General features: G+C 40.1%; 1 protein-coding gene across 2 annotated transcripts in view; it reads left to right on the forward strand.

Moving 5' to 3' along the window:
• DCDC2 (doublecortin domain containing 2) overlaps positions 1-13,306 on the forward strand; it is a 52,067-nt gene extending 38,761 nt beyond the window's left edge. Inside the window, exons 9-10 of one of the 2 annotated variants that reach the window (XM_066323827.1) lie at positions 9,018-9,362; positions 10,634-13,306. In XM_066323827.1, coding sequence (XP_066179924.1) covers positions 9,018-9,362; positions 10,634-10,741 — 453 coding nt within the window. In that variant the 3' untranslated portion in view covers positions 10,742-13,306. Of the gene's footprint in view, positions 1-9,017; positions 9,363-9,711; positions 9,873-10,633 lie in introns of those variants that run through there. The other variant, XM_066323818.1, reaches the window with a different exon arrangement.
• The last annotated feature ends 8,592 nt before the right edge of the window (positions 13,307-21,898 follow it).

Here is a 21,898-nt window from a genome sequence, read left to right on the forward strand (position 1 = left end):
AGTCTTTTATGATGAACACCATTGGGCTCATCAGCCCTGTTAATTGTGGTTGTCCTGGTGAGGTGTCATGATAATAAGGACATGTGTTATATTGATAGCACTGACATTGGGGAAGAACATGCCGGCTGTTGTCTTAATCTTTGTTTCTTATGGCATCCTGAAGCACATCCTTCTCTGCTCTTGACAGTGTAATAATCAAATTCAGCAATGATTAGCCTGTTTATTGGCCTCTGAAGGTGTGTAAAGAATTCCTCTGGGTAGTGTAGAACATGTGGCTGCGTAAATTGGCTTGTCAGGCCTTAGTTTTTAGGCTGACTGCAATTCATTTGAAATCCAGTCCTGGAGACAGCTGCCTTACTTCTCCACAGAAACCCTGCAGCACAGGCAGTATCTCTGTGTGTCTCATCAGTTTGCCTCTGCCAGGGATGGTGACTATACTGAGGGAGGGGAAAAACTCTACTACCACTTCTTTGTTTGGCAGTGGAACTGTTCACACAATTGCCAGTGAGCATCAGATGTGCTGGCAAGCTTGCAATGCTAGGAACTTGCTGGATACCTCTAAGCTCATGTACCAAGGTCCATTCATCATGCTCAGATGGAAATACTTTTCACTTGCTACCAACAGATTCTACTATCTGGACGAGGAACTGGAAGCAGGTGTATTTGATGGGGAAAAATATTTAAAAATCAGTCATGTGCACTATGAATAATCTGATTTTCTTGTTTCCATAAAGCCAAACACAGCACCAAAATTTATTGCAACACAAGCCATGGTTTATATATAATGTTAAAACATCATGTATAGTTTCCTTGGTAATCTGGCAAGAAGCCATGTCCTTCTGAGTAGCACAGAGTACTTTTTATTCCCAGATAACTAAGGTCACTCTAACCTTAGAAGCATTTAGCATTTGCATGTTCAGATTCATAGTAATGGCCATTTTAGATTGTTTTAAATTCTGTGATGTAAAGCTTTTTAGCTTTTTCTTATCTGCACTGCAGTTTCTGTTATTGCTAGAAATAGGGGAAAGGACAGCCAGCCAGGTCTTGACTGTCTTGCATAATGCATAAATATTTACATGCCAGCTTTCACTAGAATGCTGGCACTTTTGATAGGCTATCATTTCCATCAGCCACATAAATGAGGTGGTGAAGACAGAGCTTCATAATTTTTTTTCTTTTTATGCACCCTCTCTGTCTTGCTGTTTGAAGTACACAATTGAACAAATGCCAGATTAGCCATTAACTAAACCTAGCGTTATACTGGCTAGACTCTTGCTCATGTCCTGTTCTGTAAAATGCTGTCTGCCAGCTGAAAACACATTAAAACAACAAGGTTTGCTTTACTCCAGACTAGCTGACAGTTGTAATGGAACATCAAGGAAGAAAAAAAATGAGTATTTTGCCTTAAACCAAACCAGACCTTTCTGTTCTATATTCTTTACCAAGATTTCAGCTCCCAAACACAAAATTATTAGTTTCTTCTTTTGACATGCAGGCTTACTCCAAGTTGGTTGTTTGCATCACTATGTCAACATTCGTGGGGACTGATGACAGGCTATGAAATCAGTTGTGCAAATAGCAAGGGAATAAGGTAGTTCTTGACAGGGAGGCAGCAAAACAATAGTAGTTTCTTACTGGAGATGGTAATTAAGTGTGTAACTTTGAATTTGCTGGTAATAATGCAAATATATTCAAAGTAACTCCAAGAGAAAAATTTCTAACTTTAAAAGCTTTCAGAAAAAAACTACTCTTTTTCTTTTGTTCTGTATAAGTTCTAAAATACAAAAGCAGCAGTCTCTACTGATAATACTGAAATAACACTGCAAGTATGCACTGGTTTATCCATTTCCATAAGCATGGTTGTTCTTCTCCCATGCTGAACCCTTGCATGAGTGTTATGTGATCTGAAGTTATCCAGTGCATGACCCCATAAGGAATTCAGGCATGATGTTGTGCCAGCCTGCTACGCCATGGGGTATATGATACTGGCCATTAAGATGTGATGTAGAAAGAGTTTGGGTTTTGGTTTGCTCTTTGGGTTATTTTCCCCCTCCAGATTCATCATCCCCATATTCTTCAGTGTTTATTTGTAAAAATTAATTGAAGATAAATTGATCTAACAGGCACTAGTTTTGATGTTTCTGTAGATGTTCACATTCTTGGTTTTTTTTCGCTATCCATTTACTTTCCACTTTAACAGACATGTCCACTGTTTAATGAAGCTCTCCACTCATTATTTCCCATTTCCTGGGCTGTGATGTAATGTGAAATTGTGTAGCTCCCCTAGGTGAGCCAGAGCTGAAGTATATAATCAGTAGCAGAAAATTTGCACCTTTCATTTGCAATTTTCATTATGGAGTATACATTTTGCCTTAGAGACCCAAGATTCACCTCAGTGAGCAGAATAAAATGTTTATCTTCCCCATGCCGAAGGCAAAATGTTAAAGTTTATGTTGATTCAACATTACAACAGGCTGACTGATTGCAGAGACATTCTTTGATTAAACAGGCTACAACTTTTCACGAGGAAACATTTTGCACTACATCAGTAAGGATTTCAAAATGGCATTTGGATAGAACACATACAGAACTTCTTATGCTCAAATTTCTCTGCAAATGATGCAACTGTAATTTAAGTCTTATGAATTTTGAATGCTGACAAGCCAGCAGATAATATTTTCCACTGCGTGTTCTTCTTTCAGCTCCACTGATTTACACTTAATGTTGTTATTGTTTGTCTGTGTGAGATAGGGAAACTTGCTCTGATTGGTTCCTTGCAGTTCAGAATGGGAAGGGAGATCTTTCCTCAGTTTCTGCATTGGGTGACTGTGATTTCTGAAGTTGTAGTAGCAATGCCTGGTCTTATCTTTAGAGGTCTGTGTGGCCAACAGTTGAAGGGCATTCACTTCTTCTGACTGAAGCCTGGAAATGAAAATCTCTTGTAAAACTAGTTTTGATACCACTTTGAAAAAAGTTTCCTCTGTGCAACCCTATTTTCAAAAATTTCAGCAACCCTAGAGAAGGTAGTTTCTCAAATTGCTTAAACTACAAGGCATTTAAAATTAATTATAGAAGAACTTATAAAATTATTTTTGTATTTTGCAGTCTTGGTAGGACTTTTTTTAAATGCTTAACAATTTTCTCATTATCTACAGGTATGCTCACCAGATCATACTGTATTGTATGAAGTGAAGTTTAGGCAAATTTTATTGAACATGTGAAAAAGTGGAAAAAAAATAAACATAAGTGTCACTGAAGTAGATGGAAAAAAGTTTTTTTGACTTAGGTACATATTAGAAAAGTAAAGATCTGATAAGATCATAAAACCATTGAATGTTTTGGGTTGCAAAGGACCTTAAAAATCATCTCATTTTAACCCCTCTACCACAGGCAGGGACACCTTTTACTAGACCAGGTTGCTCAGAGCCTCATTATCTTGGTCTGGAGCACTTCCAAGGATGGGGCATCCACAGCTTCTCTGGGCAACTTGTTCCAGTTTGTCAGCAGCCTCACAGTGTAGAATTTCCTCCTTATAGCCAGTACAACCCTGGCCTCTGACAGTCTGAAGTCATTCCCCTTGGTCCTGTCACTACGTGTCCTGGTGAAAAGATTCTCTCCAGATTACACCAGGGCTCCCTTCAGGCGCTGGAAGGCACTGTGAGGTCTCTCTGCAGCCTTCTCTTCTCCACCCTGAACACCCCCAACTCTCCGAGTGTGTCTTCATAGGAGACATGTATGTCCCTCTTATGATGGGGGCCCCAGAGGGCAGTGCTCAAAGGTGTTGGCTTCTCTGTCACGGCTGCATTGTGATTAAGGAATGAAGTATGCTTCCAGTTAATAGACAATGAAACCAGTGAAAAAGCTGGTTTTTCTACACTTCAAATTCTTTAGTTTCCATTCATTCTAGTTGGACTGGGTGCTGTGATGTTTTTACATCAAATTTATTTTTAATTAATTTTTACATCAAAATTACACTCTGGATTCAGGTGCTGTATGTGTTGTAAAAAAGAAATAAAATATGACACGCATCTCATAAAAAAAATTGGAGTTTAAATGTTGTAGGGATAGAGATATTTTGCCTTCAGGAGCAACAGTGCATTTTGTGCAAATGTGGGAACTATGTGGAAGTGTAAGACAGTTGAACCTTAACTATTCATTTGCTTGTTTTTAAGAGCCTGGGTTTTGTAAATGATGTGGAAGAGAAGAGAGCTGCTGTCACTTAGCAACACTTTCTAGTTCAGGAACAAAATGTTTCGCTGTTGGAATCTGTGCAGTTCTGCTACAAAACATTCCTGAGTAGGAGCAGGGGAGCTCTGTTCTGAAGAGCTTTGATGCAATCGAAGTCAAGTGTTCCTGTTGCTGCATTTGTGAGATATATTCATGCCACTCTTCATGACCATTAAGATTTTTGTTGTCTACTTCATTGTTTGTCTGCTGTGACCATTAGCCAAGTAAACATTTCCAAACGACTTCAATAAAGCAAAATTATGTTTTATGCTAATGGTGCAAATAATTTCTGCCTTAAACGATTTGTGATGCTGCACTTTTCAGTATCAGCCGTGTACAAATCTTCTGAGAGGTTTACATTAGCATCCCTAGAGGAAAAGAAGCCAAATGCTTCAATGTCTGAAGATTTCCTGACTTACTGCTTTTGAGTGATGATGGCATTTGGTAATGTAGCTCTTAATGAATGATAGCATGATGAGTGTAATTAGAATACATCTTTCTTTTTTAAACACTCTGTTTTTGCTGCGATTAAAAATACTGTCATTCTTCTTGAATGCAAAATGAAATTGGCTCTGTTCCTCATCAACCTGTTAGTTAAGTCAGGAGGTTTCCAGAAGGCGAGCTGGGTCCATGTTTCCAGCAAGAAGCTGAGAATTGCTTCAGTTTGTCTATGTGCCTTTGGTTGAATGTGCTTTTCAACGTACAAGTCTTTTGTCAGTGAGTCTTTTCATTGCTAATCCATGACAAGCAAAGAACTGTTCTAACATTCACAAAGGTATGGTTTGAAAACTAATTATTTTAAGTAATGTACTTTTAAGCATGAAACTGCAAAAGTGTCACCTTCACTTAAAAGATGCAGCCAGCAATGCAAAAAGGAAAGTTACATCCTATTTTCTTTCAACCATTCAAAAGGCAAAATTACAAACCTTATTGTGATTAGTTCTGGGTATAGGAGGAATGGGGATAATCTAGTACAGTGACTGGAAAAGCTCCCTGCTCCAGAACTCTCTTGATTATGAAAATTACCTTAAGGAATAAGGATGCTTCTCCAATCCAAATTCAAGTTGTGCTGTTGTTATTTGAGGTGTGTAGATGGGACTAAACTAATGAGAGAACATTTATTCTGTAGTTCATTGCAGAATCTGTGTTCAGTTACACTGGGCTACAACTGGCCATTTGCTTCCAACATGAATTTTTGATGTGCCTTTTGTTCTCTGTTACAATCCTTGGTATGCTTATGATAACTGTGTTACATAGAGGTGATAGACCTCAGACATTCAGGCCTGGAGATATATCCAGAGCTGTTTCTCTGGATTTGAGATGCCCTGAGCCTTTATAGGAATCTCAAATGTGAGGGACAACATCCTGTGAGCCAACACAATGGTCAAAGGCTGAACTCTGGACATCTGAGCAACAAGAAGAGCATTTACACATCTGTCTTGGCTATCCATCCAATTTATTCCATATAGGAAGTTCTGACTGAGAATATTTTAGTTATTTAAAAGGTGAAAGTTCAAAAGCTAAAAAGTAAGATGGGAAATGTTACTTCTTCCCCATCAGTGTACAAGGCTGTTGCTGACTTGAGTCTCATAATTTCTGCAAGGATAGGTAGGTCTCAATCAGCATACCTGTTTTGCTTTCAGTGTGCCCATCCTGATTTATTCTGACTGAGAGAGCACAGTTTGTGGTAATTTTGGTGCATATAGAATAGGCAATTTGTACACTTGTAGGTGGAGGGAAGGCTGGACTTCATCAAACTCCATGAAAAGGTTCCCAGTGACTCCAGAGAACTTTAAATTATTCTCTGACCCACCAAGTACTTTAATGTAGGCTTTCGTTCATTATTTCAGGTTCACTGCTATCACTGGAAATGTTCAAGAGAGTAAAGTTAAGCATATATACAGCATTAACAGGATTAGGACTATTAAGACATCTGGTTTTCTCCCTTTTTCTGTTTTCTTCCCTGAATGTATGTATACATGCAGATAAACCTTCTCTTTCCGTAAATATGAAAAATCAAAAATTTGCTAAGTATACCTCTTTCTCAGTGAAGAAGGTGTATTTAAAATAGAGAATGCTAATTTATGCATAGTGAGTAGGCCAACAAGATCTCAGTAGGAAGTACCACACTTTTTTTGTGTAGAGAGCCATGTTTTATATGGTGGGTGATTTTGGCCATCAGTTTCCTTCCTACAGTCCTGTCTTAGGTCTGCTGTGCATTCTGAAATGCACTGTCAGTGGTCATATTCACATTTTAAAGGCTACCTTTGACTCTGCATGCAGAGGGAACTACATTTTAGATTACCTTGTGAAAGGTCTTTTACTCAGGATAAATGTTGATTTTTGACTTGTTTGAAATGTCCATTCTTATGCAGTGTAGTTTGAAAGGAGAATAAATGAAGAATGCATTTTGCTTTCCAATCATTAGCTGAAAATGTGGCTTTTTATTTTTGTCTGTAATAGTAATGACATTGTAGTAATATGTTCAGCTATCTTGAAATTTTCAGTTACAATAAAAACATTATACTGGCACTGATGGGAGTTTTTTCACTCAATGTGTTTTCTACCATTATTTTTCTTGCAATTTAGTTTGATTGGTCAAGTTAAATTAGTTGGAATTTGAATGTTATTTAATGCCAGTTCTGTGCTCTTTGGGCTTTCTGTTAGTTTCTGGTTTGTTTATATTCTGTGTTCCTCAGATTTAACTCTTCAAAAATTTGCATCCACAGCTATTTTAGACAAATAAGGTCAAATGAGTCTAGGTAGTGTAGCACTTTAGGGAGTCCCTGTTCATCAAATGTCCATTGTGCCTCCATGTCAAGGACTGCATCCACAGCAGTGAAACCAGTTGAAACATTGGGATACATGTTTACACACATAGGCATAAAGCCTACACGCTTTCTTCTGCAGTCCAGGATGAGTCACCATACTTAAGCCATGGGGGCAGGAGCATGTATTTACTTCTGCTTGTATCCACTACCAAAAAGCTGGAAATTGTAATGTCTTGGATGACTACAACAGTTAACTGAGAAAGTCTGTGTTGACTTTCCTTATCCCCTCTTCATTTAGTGTGTGTAGTGTCATAGCAAGCAGGTGTCATGAAGTATTTTTAGCTCGTGGTGTCTGGTGCATGTAATTTGTCCCACCCTCCTCTGTTTCTGGTCAGAATCCAGAACTGCTAATTTCCTTAGCAGACTGAAAGCAAATTAGTAGATAACACATCTAAGAGTAGCAGATAACTTCTGAAAATTTATGTATGTACAGATTCTTTGGTATATTTATGTGCTGAGGTTACAAAGGTTGGATCAAATTTGCTTTAGATGGTGCCTTCTTTGAAGGTTTCTGTAAAGACTTGGCTTGTTAAAGTTTTATTTTAGTGGTAATAAGGCTAGTTTGATGTTACTAGATGAAAGTGAGTCAGAAAGGCTCGAATAAAAAAATGCATAGAAATGACCGTACTTCAAAAATCACTTATGGAGCTGTTATTTACCTGGTCATGTAACCATGTAGTATTTCTGGTAATTCCATATTCTGTGGATTAGTGCAACACAATAACTTGTCCTTTTTGCAGCTGTGCCAATGTAGCATTGAGCACCGGCATAATAAAATTGTCTTATGTTGCTACTTAGATATCAAAGGAAAATCAAGATGTTTTGTCAAGAGGCTTCAATAAATTCTTGATCTTACTGAACTGGCTTTTATTAATACATTGAAAGTGATGAGAGAATTATTTTGAAATGTTAGGAGAAGACAACTTATTTCTCTATAGCAGATAGCTGCTTGCATAAAAGAGAGACAGTAAAATTCTAAACAGTTTTGATTAAGAGAGAATCTATTGCTCTCAGCTTGTTTGCTTTAGATTTAGAGTCTGATGAGACTGAGTGAGAGGCAGACACCTTGTCGCTCCTGTGGGATTTTTTCACTTTATTTTCATTTATACCTCAGCACAAGTATATAAGTAATCTGGCAAGTAGGAGCATTTGTTGACTGAATAGTCAGGGGACTCTTCAAAGCCAAAACTGGAAGGCAAATGATGAAAACCAGACAATTTGTACATCCGTCTCCCAGGCTGTCATGAGATGATGCTGCCAGCAGCTTTATCCATAGTGAGTTTCTGATAACTCTCCTGCAAGGTGAAGCAAGACCCTGTTCCTTCTGGCTGCTGGTCCAATTCTGTGTAGGAAAAAATTGCTGCCAAATGTCCAGCAAAACCTAACCAAGCCATCCTACACAGGGATCTTTGGGAAGGGGAGTGATGTCTTGGAAGTGACCAGGGGTAGGTCTACCTCATCTCTCTAACTACTTTTCTGTGTATTCAAAGAAGAAAAGACCAATGGTTAAGGTGTGGTCTGGTCCATAGGTAAAATGCTTCTTTGGGGAACAAGAACAAGTTTGTGAGCTGGTAATACATGATATTTCTTGTGATAGGACTTTATAAACAAGTATGTACTAAATGCTAGAAAGTCAGAGAACCTGAAACAGATGGAACTGAGTAAGCTGTTGCTGTGTCAATTAAACCTAGCTTATTCCAGTTGGGTATGGTCAAATGGATTAAATCCCATGTAATAAATTTTAATGTCACCAACACATTTTGGAAATGAAGAATAAAGGGGCATTATAGGTGTGAGTACAGGAGCATAATTTTCTGCCCATATAGAAAAACCTCAAATTAGCATACTTATTCCTCAGTAATGATGTAATTGTGTATTTGATGTCTGTCACGTTTCAGAATTGCGTGGAGCATTCTGATTTTAAACGCCTCATAATGCTGATGCTTTTCCTTTCACCAGAGACCAGCAGAAACTGTAGATGAAGAAGAGACTGTAGAAGAGGAAAATGACAGGGGAGAGGAGGTGTATAAAGGAGAGGAGGAATATCCAGAAGTGAATGAAGAGGAAAGTGGGGAAACTGTTAAAGAAAGAATTGAAGTGGAAGAAAACAAAAAGAAATTAAATGAAAATTATGAAGATGAAGCAGGAGAAACAGAGAATGTTGACCAAGCAGAGGAAAAGGAACTTATCCATTTAAATGGCAAAAACAATGAAGAAAATGGTGAGGGAATGGAGCATTTGAACTACCAAGGTGATCTTCAGTCTGAAGAAGAAACAAAAGAGGATTCTGACAGTCAGAACCAGGTGAGCATTTATTCCTTCAAACTGTTTTTCTTAAGTTATTGTTCCTTATTCATCTCAGCCTTATGCTTCTCATCTGGTCTCTAAGTAGTTAATTTCTGATAAAGTCCTGAGACCATTTATGAGAACTTTAGTTTGTGGAAAAGTTATTTTCCATCTGTATAGATCAATTACAGCAGTAATTACATTATATGCCCTCCAACTGAGAAAGCAGATGTTTTTTACTATTTGATGAATCTGCATATTCTACTTTCCTTAGTATGCTGACTTTTGGGAAAAAGTAATGAAAAAATTCTTGCAGTTTCCAGAAAAAAAGAATCATTATATATTTCTACACTACTTTGTCTTCTAGGACAGAACAGAAGGGTGTGTTCATGGTACCACAGTGCCTCATTATTCTGGTGAATTGATGTTCACAAGAGTTGCATTTCATAAAGAGCCTTTGCCATTGCTTTGTGGAAGTTTCATCTCTTTTTCTTAGAAATTGAAAAATACAGTGGATATGAACAAGATCCTTCAAATCAAGAGGTTTTAGTCAGTTTAAAAGCAAATATCCTATTAATTTAGGATACATGGTAATGTGCTGTTGACTTAGATGTAGGGATGCAACCCACATAAATAAGGATAACTCCCCTCACTGTCAGATGAACTGACCAGCTCACAGAGTGTGGGAAACAAAGTGTTTTGTTTGGTGGGGAAAATCCAGGTCTGGGAAGAGTGGGGCTCATGAGAGTCAGAAGCAGAGCAAATTGCTGCACACTCCATGTCTACAGGCTGCTGAGAAACAGTATCTTCCTCTGCTTCCTGTGACACTGGGAACAGTTTCTTGCACTTTGCAACTGGGCTTTCTTCTGTTCCTGTATGACACACAAGAATATTTTTCAATTGAGAGAGCTGAGTAGCATGACATTTTCTTGGGCTCTGAATTTATTCTGTACTTCATATATTTGAATTATTTTTTGGTTTAGATAAGCTGAAGGTATTTATGGAAATGGAGAAAGTGAGTGAGCATTCACTTTAAATGCTTATGTGGGTAATTGGATGCTTGATGAAAGAACTGTAGGGAGGAACCTCTAATGTGAGTGCTTTCTCCTTTGGAAGATAGATAAGTATAAAATAAATGAAAATTTTAACATGATCACTCTTTGAAAACATTCTTTTCACATTAAGAATACCTTGTGGAAATTTTAATATGAAGTGCTTAATGATGTATTGAAATGAAGTGAAATCTTTGGTACCCGATGATGTTAATAGTGCCTGTCCTTTTTCTTGAGGTTGATCCCGGTCTTGAAAAAACATCTACAAATCCAAGGGTGACAATCACCAGCCCACAGGAAGGTGAAAAGAACGACCAGAGCATTGACTGTGCGGCAGTTGCATAAACAGGAAAAATGTAATGAGCAGAAAATGGAAAAGGATAACACTTTATATTTAAAGCATGTTATTTTTTGTGATTGGTAACTTATATTAGGAAGGCAGGTTGAGTACCCACGTAATGAGTCGTGAGATGATCATGCACTATGGACTGATGAGGAACAAACATTTATATCTATTAGAAGAATTAATAATTTTTACACAGTGAGATTTTCTGATAAGATTTGAGGGGGGAAATAGGAAAGTACTTTATAGTAGTATTAGAAAAAAATGAACTATTCTGTGGTATGATATAGTTAGCAGAAATAATATAATCACAAAAATTACACTGTCCAACAAAAAGGAGAAAAGACCCACCCAGATTCAATGTCAAAACTTCTTTGTTGATTTGTTCAGAAAAATAAATTATTTTTTACCTTTTAACTAGAACGTGTAGTTTTTCCTCTAAAATTCCACATGATAGGTATAATTTTCAGGTATAACATTAAGATATAACTAGAATGTGTTCCTCACCTAATGGATTTATGCCTACAGAAAATGGTTTACTATAATGTTACTAAATAGTCTATTTTCAGTATAGTAATTAGAATTATTAGGTTTTGCATACATAAATAGCACTTATTTAGCACTGTGACTACATGTGGACAGCCCACAATACTGCAGCTTGTTTCCATTTAAAACAGAAAATTTTGTTGATTGTCCTGCACTGATTCACTAAATGGTGAATTATTGTTATCATGAACAAAAAACAAAGAGTATGCAGTAGATTAGTTTAAAAAGTTGAATTCAGATGGATTTGTCATTCATTTCTAAGAGAAACTTAATTTATTAATGAACTAAAAAAAAAAAGAACACGGCTGGATTCAGACTGAAATTTCCATGAAACCATTGCTGTTGACTGAGCCATTTTAATATGTGAGACATCAGGATGAGCCCACCAGCTTTCTGTAAAAGTCAGGAACAATTATTGCATTTATGAACCCTTTGCATAGCCTTAATGGTTGGAAGTGTGTCATCATCCTTTTGAGCAAGCTGTCTCCTGATAGGCTGTGGCTTAATATGCATTAGTAAATAAGGCATTGATCCACAGAATTAGTTCTCTTAATGACACTGATTCCATTGCTCTTATCATTTCTCTGTTAGTAATGGGAATAATTTGTAGTTCATAGATATAAAGCCCTGAGCATAATTTTATTAATTATAGAAAAGAAATAGTGGGTTTCCTTATCGTTAATGCTAGTAAATTATTTCTACAAGAAACTTAATGTCATTTTTGTTGATTTAATGCCACTAAGACAAGAATTACATTTATGAACAAACTAAACTTGAAGCACTATGTAAGGAATGTGAAGAGTCACTTGTCATAACTGAAGCTCAAACAAACATCTTCCCTTCTTCTACTAGTTATTAAGTATATTTTTCCAATGTAATAGAAATATGTGGAGATCCTTCAGCATATTTCTGTGCTTTGTCAATGTAAGTATAGAGGATGTTAAAAACATATGAATAGGGTTAGAACAGTTTGCCCTGTGGCATCTCTGAATTGTCTGTGAAACCTTCTGTCCATGAAACCTGTAGCTTCTGTTGAGCTGTCTAAAAAAGACCAAAGGGAATATTGCATTTGTGATCAGTTCAAAATAAGCTCCTAATTTTTCCTAATTTAGCCAAGCTTTTAAGCAAAGTATGCATGCTTCCTTTTTTTGTTTTTTTTTTTGGTTTTTTTTGTGATAGCAGTTAAGCCTGTGCTCAAATATATTTGATTTCTCTGGGATTTAAAAAGAGGTTTATAGTTAGGCAGAAGTAAAAACCAGCCAACACTTCCCCCTCTCCCTCCCCCCAAAAAAACAAAACAAAAACAAAGAAAAACCCACCAACAAACAAATAAAAACCATCAAACAACAACAACAAAAGCTTGAAACAGAGTAGATAAAATAACTGTGGGTGATAGTGAGGTAAAAAGGTAAAATGAAACAGGTGCCTTTCTATTTATAGCTTCTGCCAGCAGTTTCTGTCATTTCTTTCCTTTCCCCAAAAGTTTGGTATTTTCCATGCTTAAAAGGCTTACAGATATCAATAAGAATGATTTAAATGATTAAACTAAATTCTAGGGATATGTAATGTTATCATTTTCCTTCACAGGAACATGAAATTCCTGTGAGTGTTACTCAACTTCAAAAATGTTTCCCCCTCTGTTCTCTTGTAAGAAAGACAGGAAATATTTCTTCAGAAAAGCAAATCAGACTGTTTGGAAATAGATACATAACCATTTTATCATTCACCTTGCAACACTGACAATATGAATTTTATATCAGATTCCTTTACTTAAGTAAACTAGTTTATGCCTAACAAATAATTCTAGTAAAAATTAAACAGAATGATACAAGTGGTCTAATAGTTTTTCTGTCTTGATCTGCTTAACTCATTTTTACCTGAGAAATACATAGTTTTGTAAAGTTTATATAATGTTATTTTATTAGGCTTATGTGCAACAATTCTGACGGTTTTTAAAAGGATTGTTTCCTTGTTTTGTTTTTATTTCTAAAAATAATTTGCTATTAAAGAGAACTAGTACAATATTCCTGTATTTTCTCTCATATCAAGGCCTGTTTGATGTTAAATCTGTCTTTGTTACTGACTTTATAAATTTGGTGATTTTGCAGCTGATAGGATTCTCCCACAACTAGAACCTAAAAACAGACAACAGAAAAGGGATTTGGTAGTTTTTATATTACAACAGTGAAAGAAAATATGTTGACAGTTTAGCTGATACTTAGTTATAAATGTAAGACTAATGGCGCAGTTAAACTTGCTCAGGGAGTTTTTTAATGTCCCAATTCAGGTTAGGCCTGGGTTATTGGTATGTGTGCGGTTCAGGCAATACTCAGCAAATGGCATGAGTTTTTACCTGTTCATTGGCAGTTCCTGGGAAAATTACCAAACTTCTAAATGTCTCCCTGCAGAGATTCCTAATTTCAGCAAAGCATTAAAGCACAGGCTTAAATCCCATAGGACTGCAGTTTTCATTGAGTTTTAACTAAGGCTTTGTTGCCTTGACATGTCAGAGCCAAAATAAAGTTAGTTTGTGTAAAAAAATGGGTGAAAATAAGGATAATATGATCCCTGCTCAGTTTCATCTAATAAACCTGTGTGCAGAAGAATAAAAGAGTAAGTGGGAGTATTTTGATCACTTGAAAATACAGGGAAAGGGTTGTTGCTGGGCTATTTGCTAGGCTATTTTGATTGATTACCCAAATGTACATTAAAACAACCATCAGATAATAAATGTAAATACCAAATGTAGTATCTCCAGGAAGGGTGTATTTATTAAGTAGTTGCAATCAGGATGATTGCATGGGATGCACTCGAGGATGTTTTGTTCTGGGTGGCTGACAGCCTTCAATCTAAGTTTCAATCAGAAGAAGTGCTGTGGACATGGCAATAGACAGTGGAGCCATCTGCTCTCTGTAGATTATTCTGTGTGCGCTCGTTTGTACCCATCAACTTAGAGATGTGTGTGAGTGCTGAAACTGAAGGCATTTGCTGTGTGCTCACACTGCACACATAAATAATCTACGTATTAATAGTTGAATCTTCTTATAATGTTAGTGATGGGAAAATATTATTTGGTGTAGCTGAAATTTGCTATAATTATACAAAATTATATAATCTCAGATATATATCAAAACCTAGTGATAACCTCATAAAAAGTGTGATGTGTTTTCTTATGTTGTGTGTACACTTCAGTGCTTTGCTGAACCTAGCTCAGAATTCTTGAAACACTGAAGTAAAAAAGAAATTTTGGCCTGGGAGCTACTGGAAGCTATGAGGTCCATAAGGAAGTAGACAGGATTTGGAAAATTCAAGAAAGAAAGTACAAGTCTTGAGTGCAACACGTGATACCAAAACATTGAAAGGTCTTTAACATTAACCTGGTGAGTGGCAAAGCGCCCCAGCATTGCCAGATGAGGATGTTAGGGGACCCTGCTTGGGACTGTCCTGCAAGAGCCAGGCTGTGCTTAGAAAGCCTCCCCCTGATATATATGGCCTGAGTGTGGCAGAGCTGGGACCCTCTGCCCTCCTAAGCTGTCTGCCCTGCAAGGCAGGTTTTTCCTCCCAGCATTGCCAGCGTGGATCTAGTGGTGTTCCTGGTGGCAACCTGGTGGCAACCCTCTCCACTCCTTCAGAGACACTGCAGGTACCTTTCCTCCCTCCCTCACTCCTCCCTCACCACTCCTACACCCTGCTGGCTGCACATTCTGGGGGCACAGCCTGAGGAGGGTGAAAGGCATCCCTTTCCATCTCTGCCAGGCCCTCCACCAGCCTAGACCAAAGGATCTAGGGCATGGAGGTGTCCTCATCCCTCCCTGGCCAGACTCTGTGTATGGAGATCACGGAATGCATGCCTCCTGCCAGCACTGCTCCGTGCCTCCTTCCTGCTGTATCTGCTGGCTCTTGGCTCCCAGTGACCCACCTTCCAGTGGGCACTGGTGTGCAGCTGAAGAAGGCACTGGCACAGGAATTCTCTCCAGTATGGCCAGTGTCTGTCTTGCATGCGGAGCCCAGAATTGGACACAGATAAGGGGAAAGGTCACCTCCCTCCCCCTGCTGCCAGAGCGTTGCCTACTGCAGCCCAGGGTTCCATCAGCTGCCTTTGCCCCACGGGCACTTTGACACCTTCAAACTGGGGCTCTCCCTGTGATCCTCCATGGCCCAGGTGTTTGCACAGCTGCCTCAGAGCTGGCTGTGCCCCAGCATCTACAGCTGCAAGGGCTTGACCCTCCCTGGTGCTGGAGACTGAAATGTTACAATTTATGGCTTAAGTACTGTTACCTATTATAGCAAACCTGTATAAAAGCAACAGAGAAGACCACTAAGCCCTGGCTAAGGCCTTACACTGTTCCTTTATGGAGACAAGATAAAGTGACTCAGGTCTGGGCTGGAGGAAGAAGAATACATTTACAGAGGGATCAGGCTTTGCACCCTCAAGGTGGAGACCACAGTCCCAGGGCTATCAGCTACCGGGTTTTGAACAGACCCCTTCACTAAAGGAATGTGGTGGGGAGGAGAAGTTTTGGGTGGTAAAAAAGCCTCTGGCCAGAGGCAGTGAACACCTATCCTCTGTTGTGCAGAGGAGCTCAGCTCTGCGGTCCTTCCACCCCAAGAAAAGCCACATCCAGATGAAGGAAAGCAGAAAGGATGTTGAGACCCATCAAAGGACCCTCCCTAAAGTAGTTTCCAGACCCTGCACCAGAGCACCAAAACATGATGCAACAGATCCACAGTGTTCCAAGGGACAGTGTCAAACTGGCTCCCTGCACGTGGGCATTCCTGCCTGGCCCAAATGTATATCAATTTTACACTCCTTGGCAGCAGGAGGTGGGGGACTCTCGCCACCAAGAAGATCAGATGGAGGGTGTTGGAGTCCAGGACATCCCCTTAGATGGCCTGGGACCCGAGGAAAGGAGTTTGTGCCCTGGACAGGGGGTTGTGGAGCTGGTCCAGGGGGCTCAGAGACCTTGGCACAGAGCCCAGGAAAACACCGGGTTTGATTTTAATCCATGGCAAAAGCTTCCAACATTGCAAAAGGAATTACAAACCACTGGGATGTGAAAATAGTAGTTTAGCACAGTAGACGATACATAATTCAGTAGTTTTAGAGTTTATAGAATACAAGTAAATGGGGACAAGATGGTGGAATTTGGGTGGTACCTCATGTACTCCTTCTTCCTTGTCCTCCATCTTTTGGGGCGGTGATGGCACAAAGTAGTTAGAGTGGATTGGATCAAAGGAGAAATGACACTTTTAGTGTGGGCACTGGGCATTGGTACAAAATAGTAAATAACCAGTACGTAGTTATCTGTATAAATGTTAGGGGACATCCCCCGGGGCAGGCAGTCGCCTCGTGTCCCAGGTGCTGTCCGGACCTCGGCTGGGAGCAGAGAAAATTCCGAGATATCGAATAATAAACAACACGAGAAACCTGAAAACAGACCTTGAGGACTCTGCTTTTTTACACTGACACGACTCGGGGCTTTTAGAGGGCAAAGGACTCTAAACCACCTAAATCTCGGGTGGGGTTTTCCTCTGGAGGGGAGCAACAAGACATCATTGGGACCCTCAGGAGGTTGATATGTTTCTACCTAACCCTTGTCACTCTCTCCTTGTGTCACTTCCATGCCACCTCCCCCAGCCTTTTCTATTCCTTTCTTTTCTTTCTCTTTGCCTCTTTTACTATTAAATAAAGTAGATCAACTTTTTTTGGCACCAACATCTAATCTCATTTGGTTTTAATCAAATTTTGGGGTATATTTCAAACCTTTCTGGGTTCAATCCATTTTATTCAGAGAGACTTAGATTTCTTTGCTCTTCTGTGTTTAAGCTGAAGACACACCTTTGGTGCAGTACTTGGCTCTTGTCCTGGTTGAACGGCAGGCTTTTCCTGCCAGCCCCTTTCCACAGGCCATCAAGGCCCCTCTGCTTGGCAGCAACGAGGTTTGTACTCATCATTTGGAATAACATGACTTCTTCCCATAGTGGAGTACTGCGCTGAGACACTGAACAAAAGGTTTTATAAGGATCCAAAAGAAAGTGCATTTCTTAAAACTCACTGCATTGCTTTCAGTTCTTAGTTTAGGACTATTCTTACTTTCTTCTTTTTCATCCTATCTCTATCAGAAACTGAAAAATCCTGTTCAGATTTTAAGTTTTTAAATATGAATCCATTTAAGTTTACTTCTTCTACAAAGCTGCTCAACATGGTAGAATGAAAAAGCATCTCTAGAAATGCATATTCCAATTTAAATGCTCCACCTGGTAAGAAAGTCCCTGTCAAATGCTAAACCCCCCTCCTCCCCAATATTACACCATTTATTTTTAAGCAAACTAATTTTTTTTCTTTAAAATGAGATTATTCTTATAGATATTTGTCAATAAGAAATAAACTCCCAATTCCCATTCCCTCTCTAGCAGAGCAGGACTTTCCCACACTGTGAGTATCCCAGTGGCTGGGAACTGTGTCCGCTTGGGAGAAGGTAAAGTGAGTGGTGTGAGTGTTTGGGACTCCTGCTTGAGAAGATGGGAACAGCCAGCCACAGTGGGGGGAAAAATAGGCAATCCAGCCTTCAGCTGAAGCAGTTTTGTGGATTAACCAGTTCAATGTCGTAGAACCAAAAAGCTCAACAAAATCAGTGCTTGAGATAGGAGGAAATTGTTACTTTATTAGCAAGTACTTAGGGGGTGGTGGTACTTCAGAGTTCACATAGGGGAGTGAATTCTCCCACTCTTGAGAGAAGAAAATGTATTCAGACTCCAATGATATATAAACATTTTTCCTTGTATTAGTTAGGAATGGCCTCTGATTTAACTAGAGGTTTGAGTAATTTGAACTCTATTTCAGTGAGGAAGTGGAGATGTCAGAGATAAGCAGTCACACTGTCACTGCACTTTGGTATCCTCAGCTTGGAAGGCTCATAAAGATGTTGCCCTTGCTTCCTCTGCTGCCAGAGCTTGTGATTTCATCACTGCATACAATCTCCTCATCCTGTTTCTCTGATGCATTTGCTTCTTCCAGTTTGGTTGTAAGAAAAGATACTACTAAAATAAGGCCTGTGCCACATTCTCCCTTATAAACTGTTGATTCAAGGCTGGTATCCTTAGAGTAACCTGAGCTTTACACCTTCCTGTCATTCTCTTATTGTCCCCCGCTGGCCCCTGCAGGGTTAGCACCAAACAGAAATCACCTTGGTGAGACAAGGGCTAGGATTTGCATCCACTATTTGAAAATAGTCTCCTTCTGCAGAGAAAGAGGCATGGGTAAAGACTATTTCTCCTTTTCACACAGCACAAAGCCTAGCTCAAGATGAGCAAAGGATTCACAGTTCAAAGTACCCCAATCCAGTGACTGTAGGTGGCTTATCCAGGACAAGGAAGGTAAGGTAGCTAAACCTCTTGGGTTCCCCTGGCTGGGGACCTCACTATCAGGCACATCTCTGATGCTTGCAGATGTTTCTGTGTGTGTGCAAAGGGAGGCAGGCATTTGTTGTAGTAGCATTGTGCTTGCTCCTGGGGATTAGAGCCTTTCTCTGGAAAAACCTTCCCAGGTATGATTTTCTGTGGGGAAACTGAAGCAGAGCTTGTTTTGCATAAGAGATGTGGGTTGTTTCATTGTTTGTTCATTTTTGGTGGGGGATGGAGGAGTGGGTAATTAATCTCAAAGGCCTTAATATTGGTGTTAAAACTGTTTTCCCTCACTAGCACCTCTGTACACTTGGATGTTCCACTGCTGCTCCACAGGGAGAGCCCTGGTGCTGCCAGGAGCCCCTGAGCGTGGCTGCTGGGATGGGCAAGTACCAGGCTGGTGCATGTGGGAAGCAGATCATGGTGTGCTGACTGATCTAGTGGTGTTTGCCACTGCCCTCAAACACATGCCTGCTGGAAGCTTCCAGCAAGTGAAAAAACTACACACCACAGTGCCTTATGAGGGCTCCTGTACCAAAAGAATGATGCGTGTGTCAGGGGTGTGTGTGTCTATGGCTATTGGGCTCCATGTGGTGCTCCCAGCAGCTTTGCTTTTTTAACTGCTCAGCCCTGCATACAGGCAGGGAGCCAGTGCTAGGTTAGTTGCCTTACACACGGGATGCAGACTGCAGTCCTTGAGACCTCCACTCTCTGCACTTTGCTGTGAGTGTGCCTCAGTACAGACCTGACAGGAAACATGGCCAGCAGATCTGGGGATACTTGGGTGTACACTTTGAATTTCTTCTAAACCAGCGTCTGTGTGATCCACAGCTGGGTGTTTTAAAGATAGGACTTGATGGGCTGGTCTGCCCTGCTCCTGGAGAGTGGTTTGGGACCTGCCTTGTATATGACTGCTTGCTGGCAGACAGCCTGCATGAGGAGACTTGGCAGCACAGCAGACAGCTAGAGATCACATCAGCATCCATTCCTAACATGGATGCCACGAATGCATCTGAAGAGACAAAACAATCTGGCTTTCAGGTCTGGAGTTGCTTTTGAGCTGAGGCCTTCAAGGTTTCAGTGGTTCAGGCAGGTGAACTTCTGCGTGACCTGGAGGATGTTTTCCTGTCATACCTTTGGCTAAATACATATGGTGCCTCAAGACAGAGCAGTTTAGTTCCGAGAGCAATGCTGGGGCAATCACTGCTGCTGGAGAGGCAGAGGAAAGGTGGAGGACTCAGACAATGCCCCATGTCAGGACAAAGATCTGTCTACATCTCATGTAGATCTATGGTCAAACATGAGACACCTTAAAACCAACAGACTCAATTGGTCACTTTCCAGTTACATGATCATCTGGAGGCCAGAACAAGCTCTTTGCCATCCATGCTGTTGTGATTTTAAGCTAAAGACGGGCTGGTTGCATGTGCTGCAATCATCTGTCTTTAACTGGTGTTCACTACAAGGGACCAAGCTCTTACCACTCCTCCAGTGGCATAAGATGGTGATGGTCTCCCTCTGGGGAAATCTGAGACCTTAGCTCTCAGAGTACAAGGGAGTTCACATGGCTGCTATGGTGATATTTGGAAAACTGCTAGAGCTGTCTCTGCCCCAAAAGCTCATCTACAAGCCAGAGCTAAAAGCTGTCACTGCCTCCTGTGGCTGTCCTGGGTCTCAGTGAATACCTGTGCTCTGATTTGCACTGCTGTGTGCCTTGCTCAGGGCTTGCTCAGTCACCTCTGATATGCAAGGGGAGGTGCAGATGAACCCACTCATTTGTGACATTACAAAGCAGGGAGCCAGAAACCAAATCAGCCTGTACATGAGGGATACTGGGGCACCCACTGATTTGTGCTCCTTGGAGATAGTGGCTCTGTTCAGCAGTCTTTAAGTGAGGATTTTTGTCTGGACAGAAACTTGCTCCAGTTTCAGAAGAAAGGGGCCATTCAAGAGCTGAACCCATTCTGATCAGCAGCTATGTGAAGAAATTTTTTTTATCACTGTATCCTAAAGGGAAAAGCGTGTCCCCACATCAGAGATAATGCACTTGTCCAACAATAAGGTTCTCATGCTTTTCTAGCTGTGTGGGGAGAGGCCAGAATATTGATGTCAAAAGTTGGTTTGGTTTTTTCTTTAATGTCTGCTTCCATGAAGATTTTCGCCACTGTACTTATGTTGTTCTGGTCATGGGTTTTAGACCTGCAGAAAGTTTTTCTATGCTTTTAATATTCACTGACTGTCTTCTGATACTCATTGACAGAAGACCACAACAACTCCAACACCAACACATTTTTTTAGCCTCAGGCTGAAGAGTGCCTTTAGCTAGGAAATGGTCTGAAGCGATGACTGCCACAGGTTTGGAGGCTGAAATTGCTGGAGCAGCATAACATACATTGTTAAATTGACTAGCTTATTAACATTGTTTAAAACTGATCTCCCATTTATATTTGCAGAAGCCCATGAATGGAAAATTAGGGGGAAAAAAAGAGTGCTTTCAAAAATTAGCTGTAAACAATTAGGAAATAAACAATAAATGAGGTAATAACCTTTGCTGGCTCTTTTCTCTGAAGGGCTGTTAGAAGTACTTGCCTCACCTACTGTCAATATGCAGAGATTATTTTCATCCCAATACCTCTGTAAATTATCTGACAGCAAAACTGAGCTTTGGCCTGCTTAATGTGCATCAAGTGAACTGATGCAGGCAATGCACACTGTGTGGTCTGCCACGTGTCCAGATAAGAACTGAAGAAAAATGAGGGGGTGGATGGATTATTTGCCCAGAGAGAAGAAGGCTCCAGAAGAATCACACACGGTCTCAAAATATTGGAAACAGGAGGAAACTAGGTGGGTCTTCCTATTTACAATGATTTTCCCCTGGACCAAGCTGTCCCATGGGGATGAACTGACAAAATTCAAGCGTTGTTTCTCTAAGAGGTGCATGGGTATTAACCCCAAATGACTGGTGCAGGTAATGCTCTGTAGAGATGCTGCTTCCTTCAGCTAAGGGGAAGGACACAGAAGAGGTGAGGATGTGCTTCCACAGCTTGCTCATGCAGCTTGTATTTTATTGTCTCTCTGCCCCTGACCTGACATGCAGTGAGCTGAGAGGGCAGCCTGCTGTGTAGTGGCAGGCTGACTGGTCACTGCTGAATAATTCCAAAATTCCTTTATTTTACCAAAATTGTTCCATTCTTAGCCCTTTTTAGAAA

The sequence above is a fragment of the Sylvia atricapilla genome, chromosome 1 (genome assembly GCF_009819655.1).
Source record: "Sylvia atricapilla isolate bSylAtr1 chromosome 1, bSylAtr1.pri, whole genome shotgun sequence".
In the NCBI taxonomy this organism is placed as follows: Eukaryota; Metazoa; Chordata; class Aves; order Passeriformes; family Sylviidae; genus Sylvia; species Sylvia atricapilla.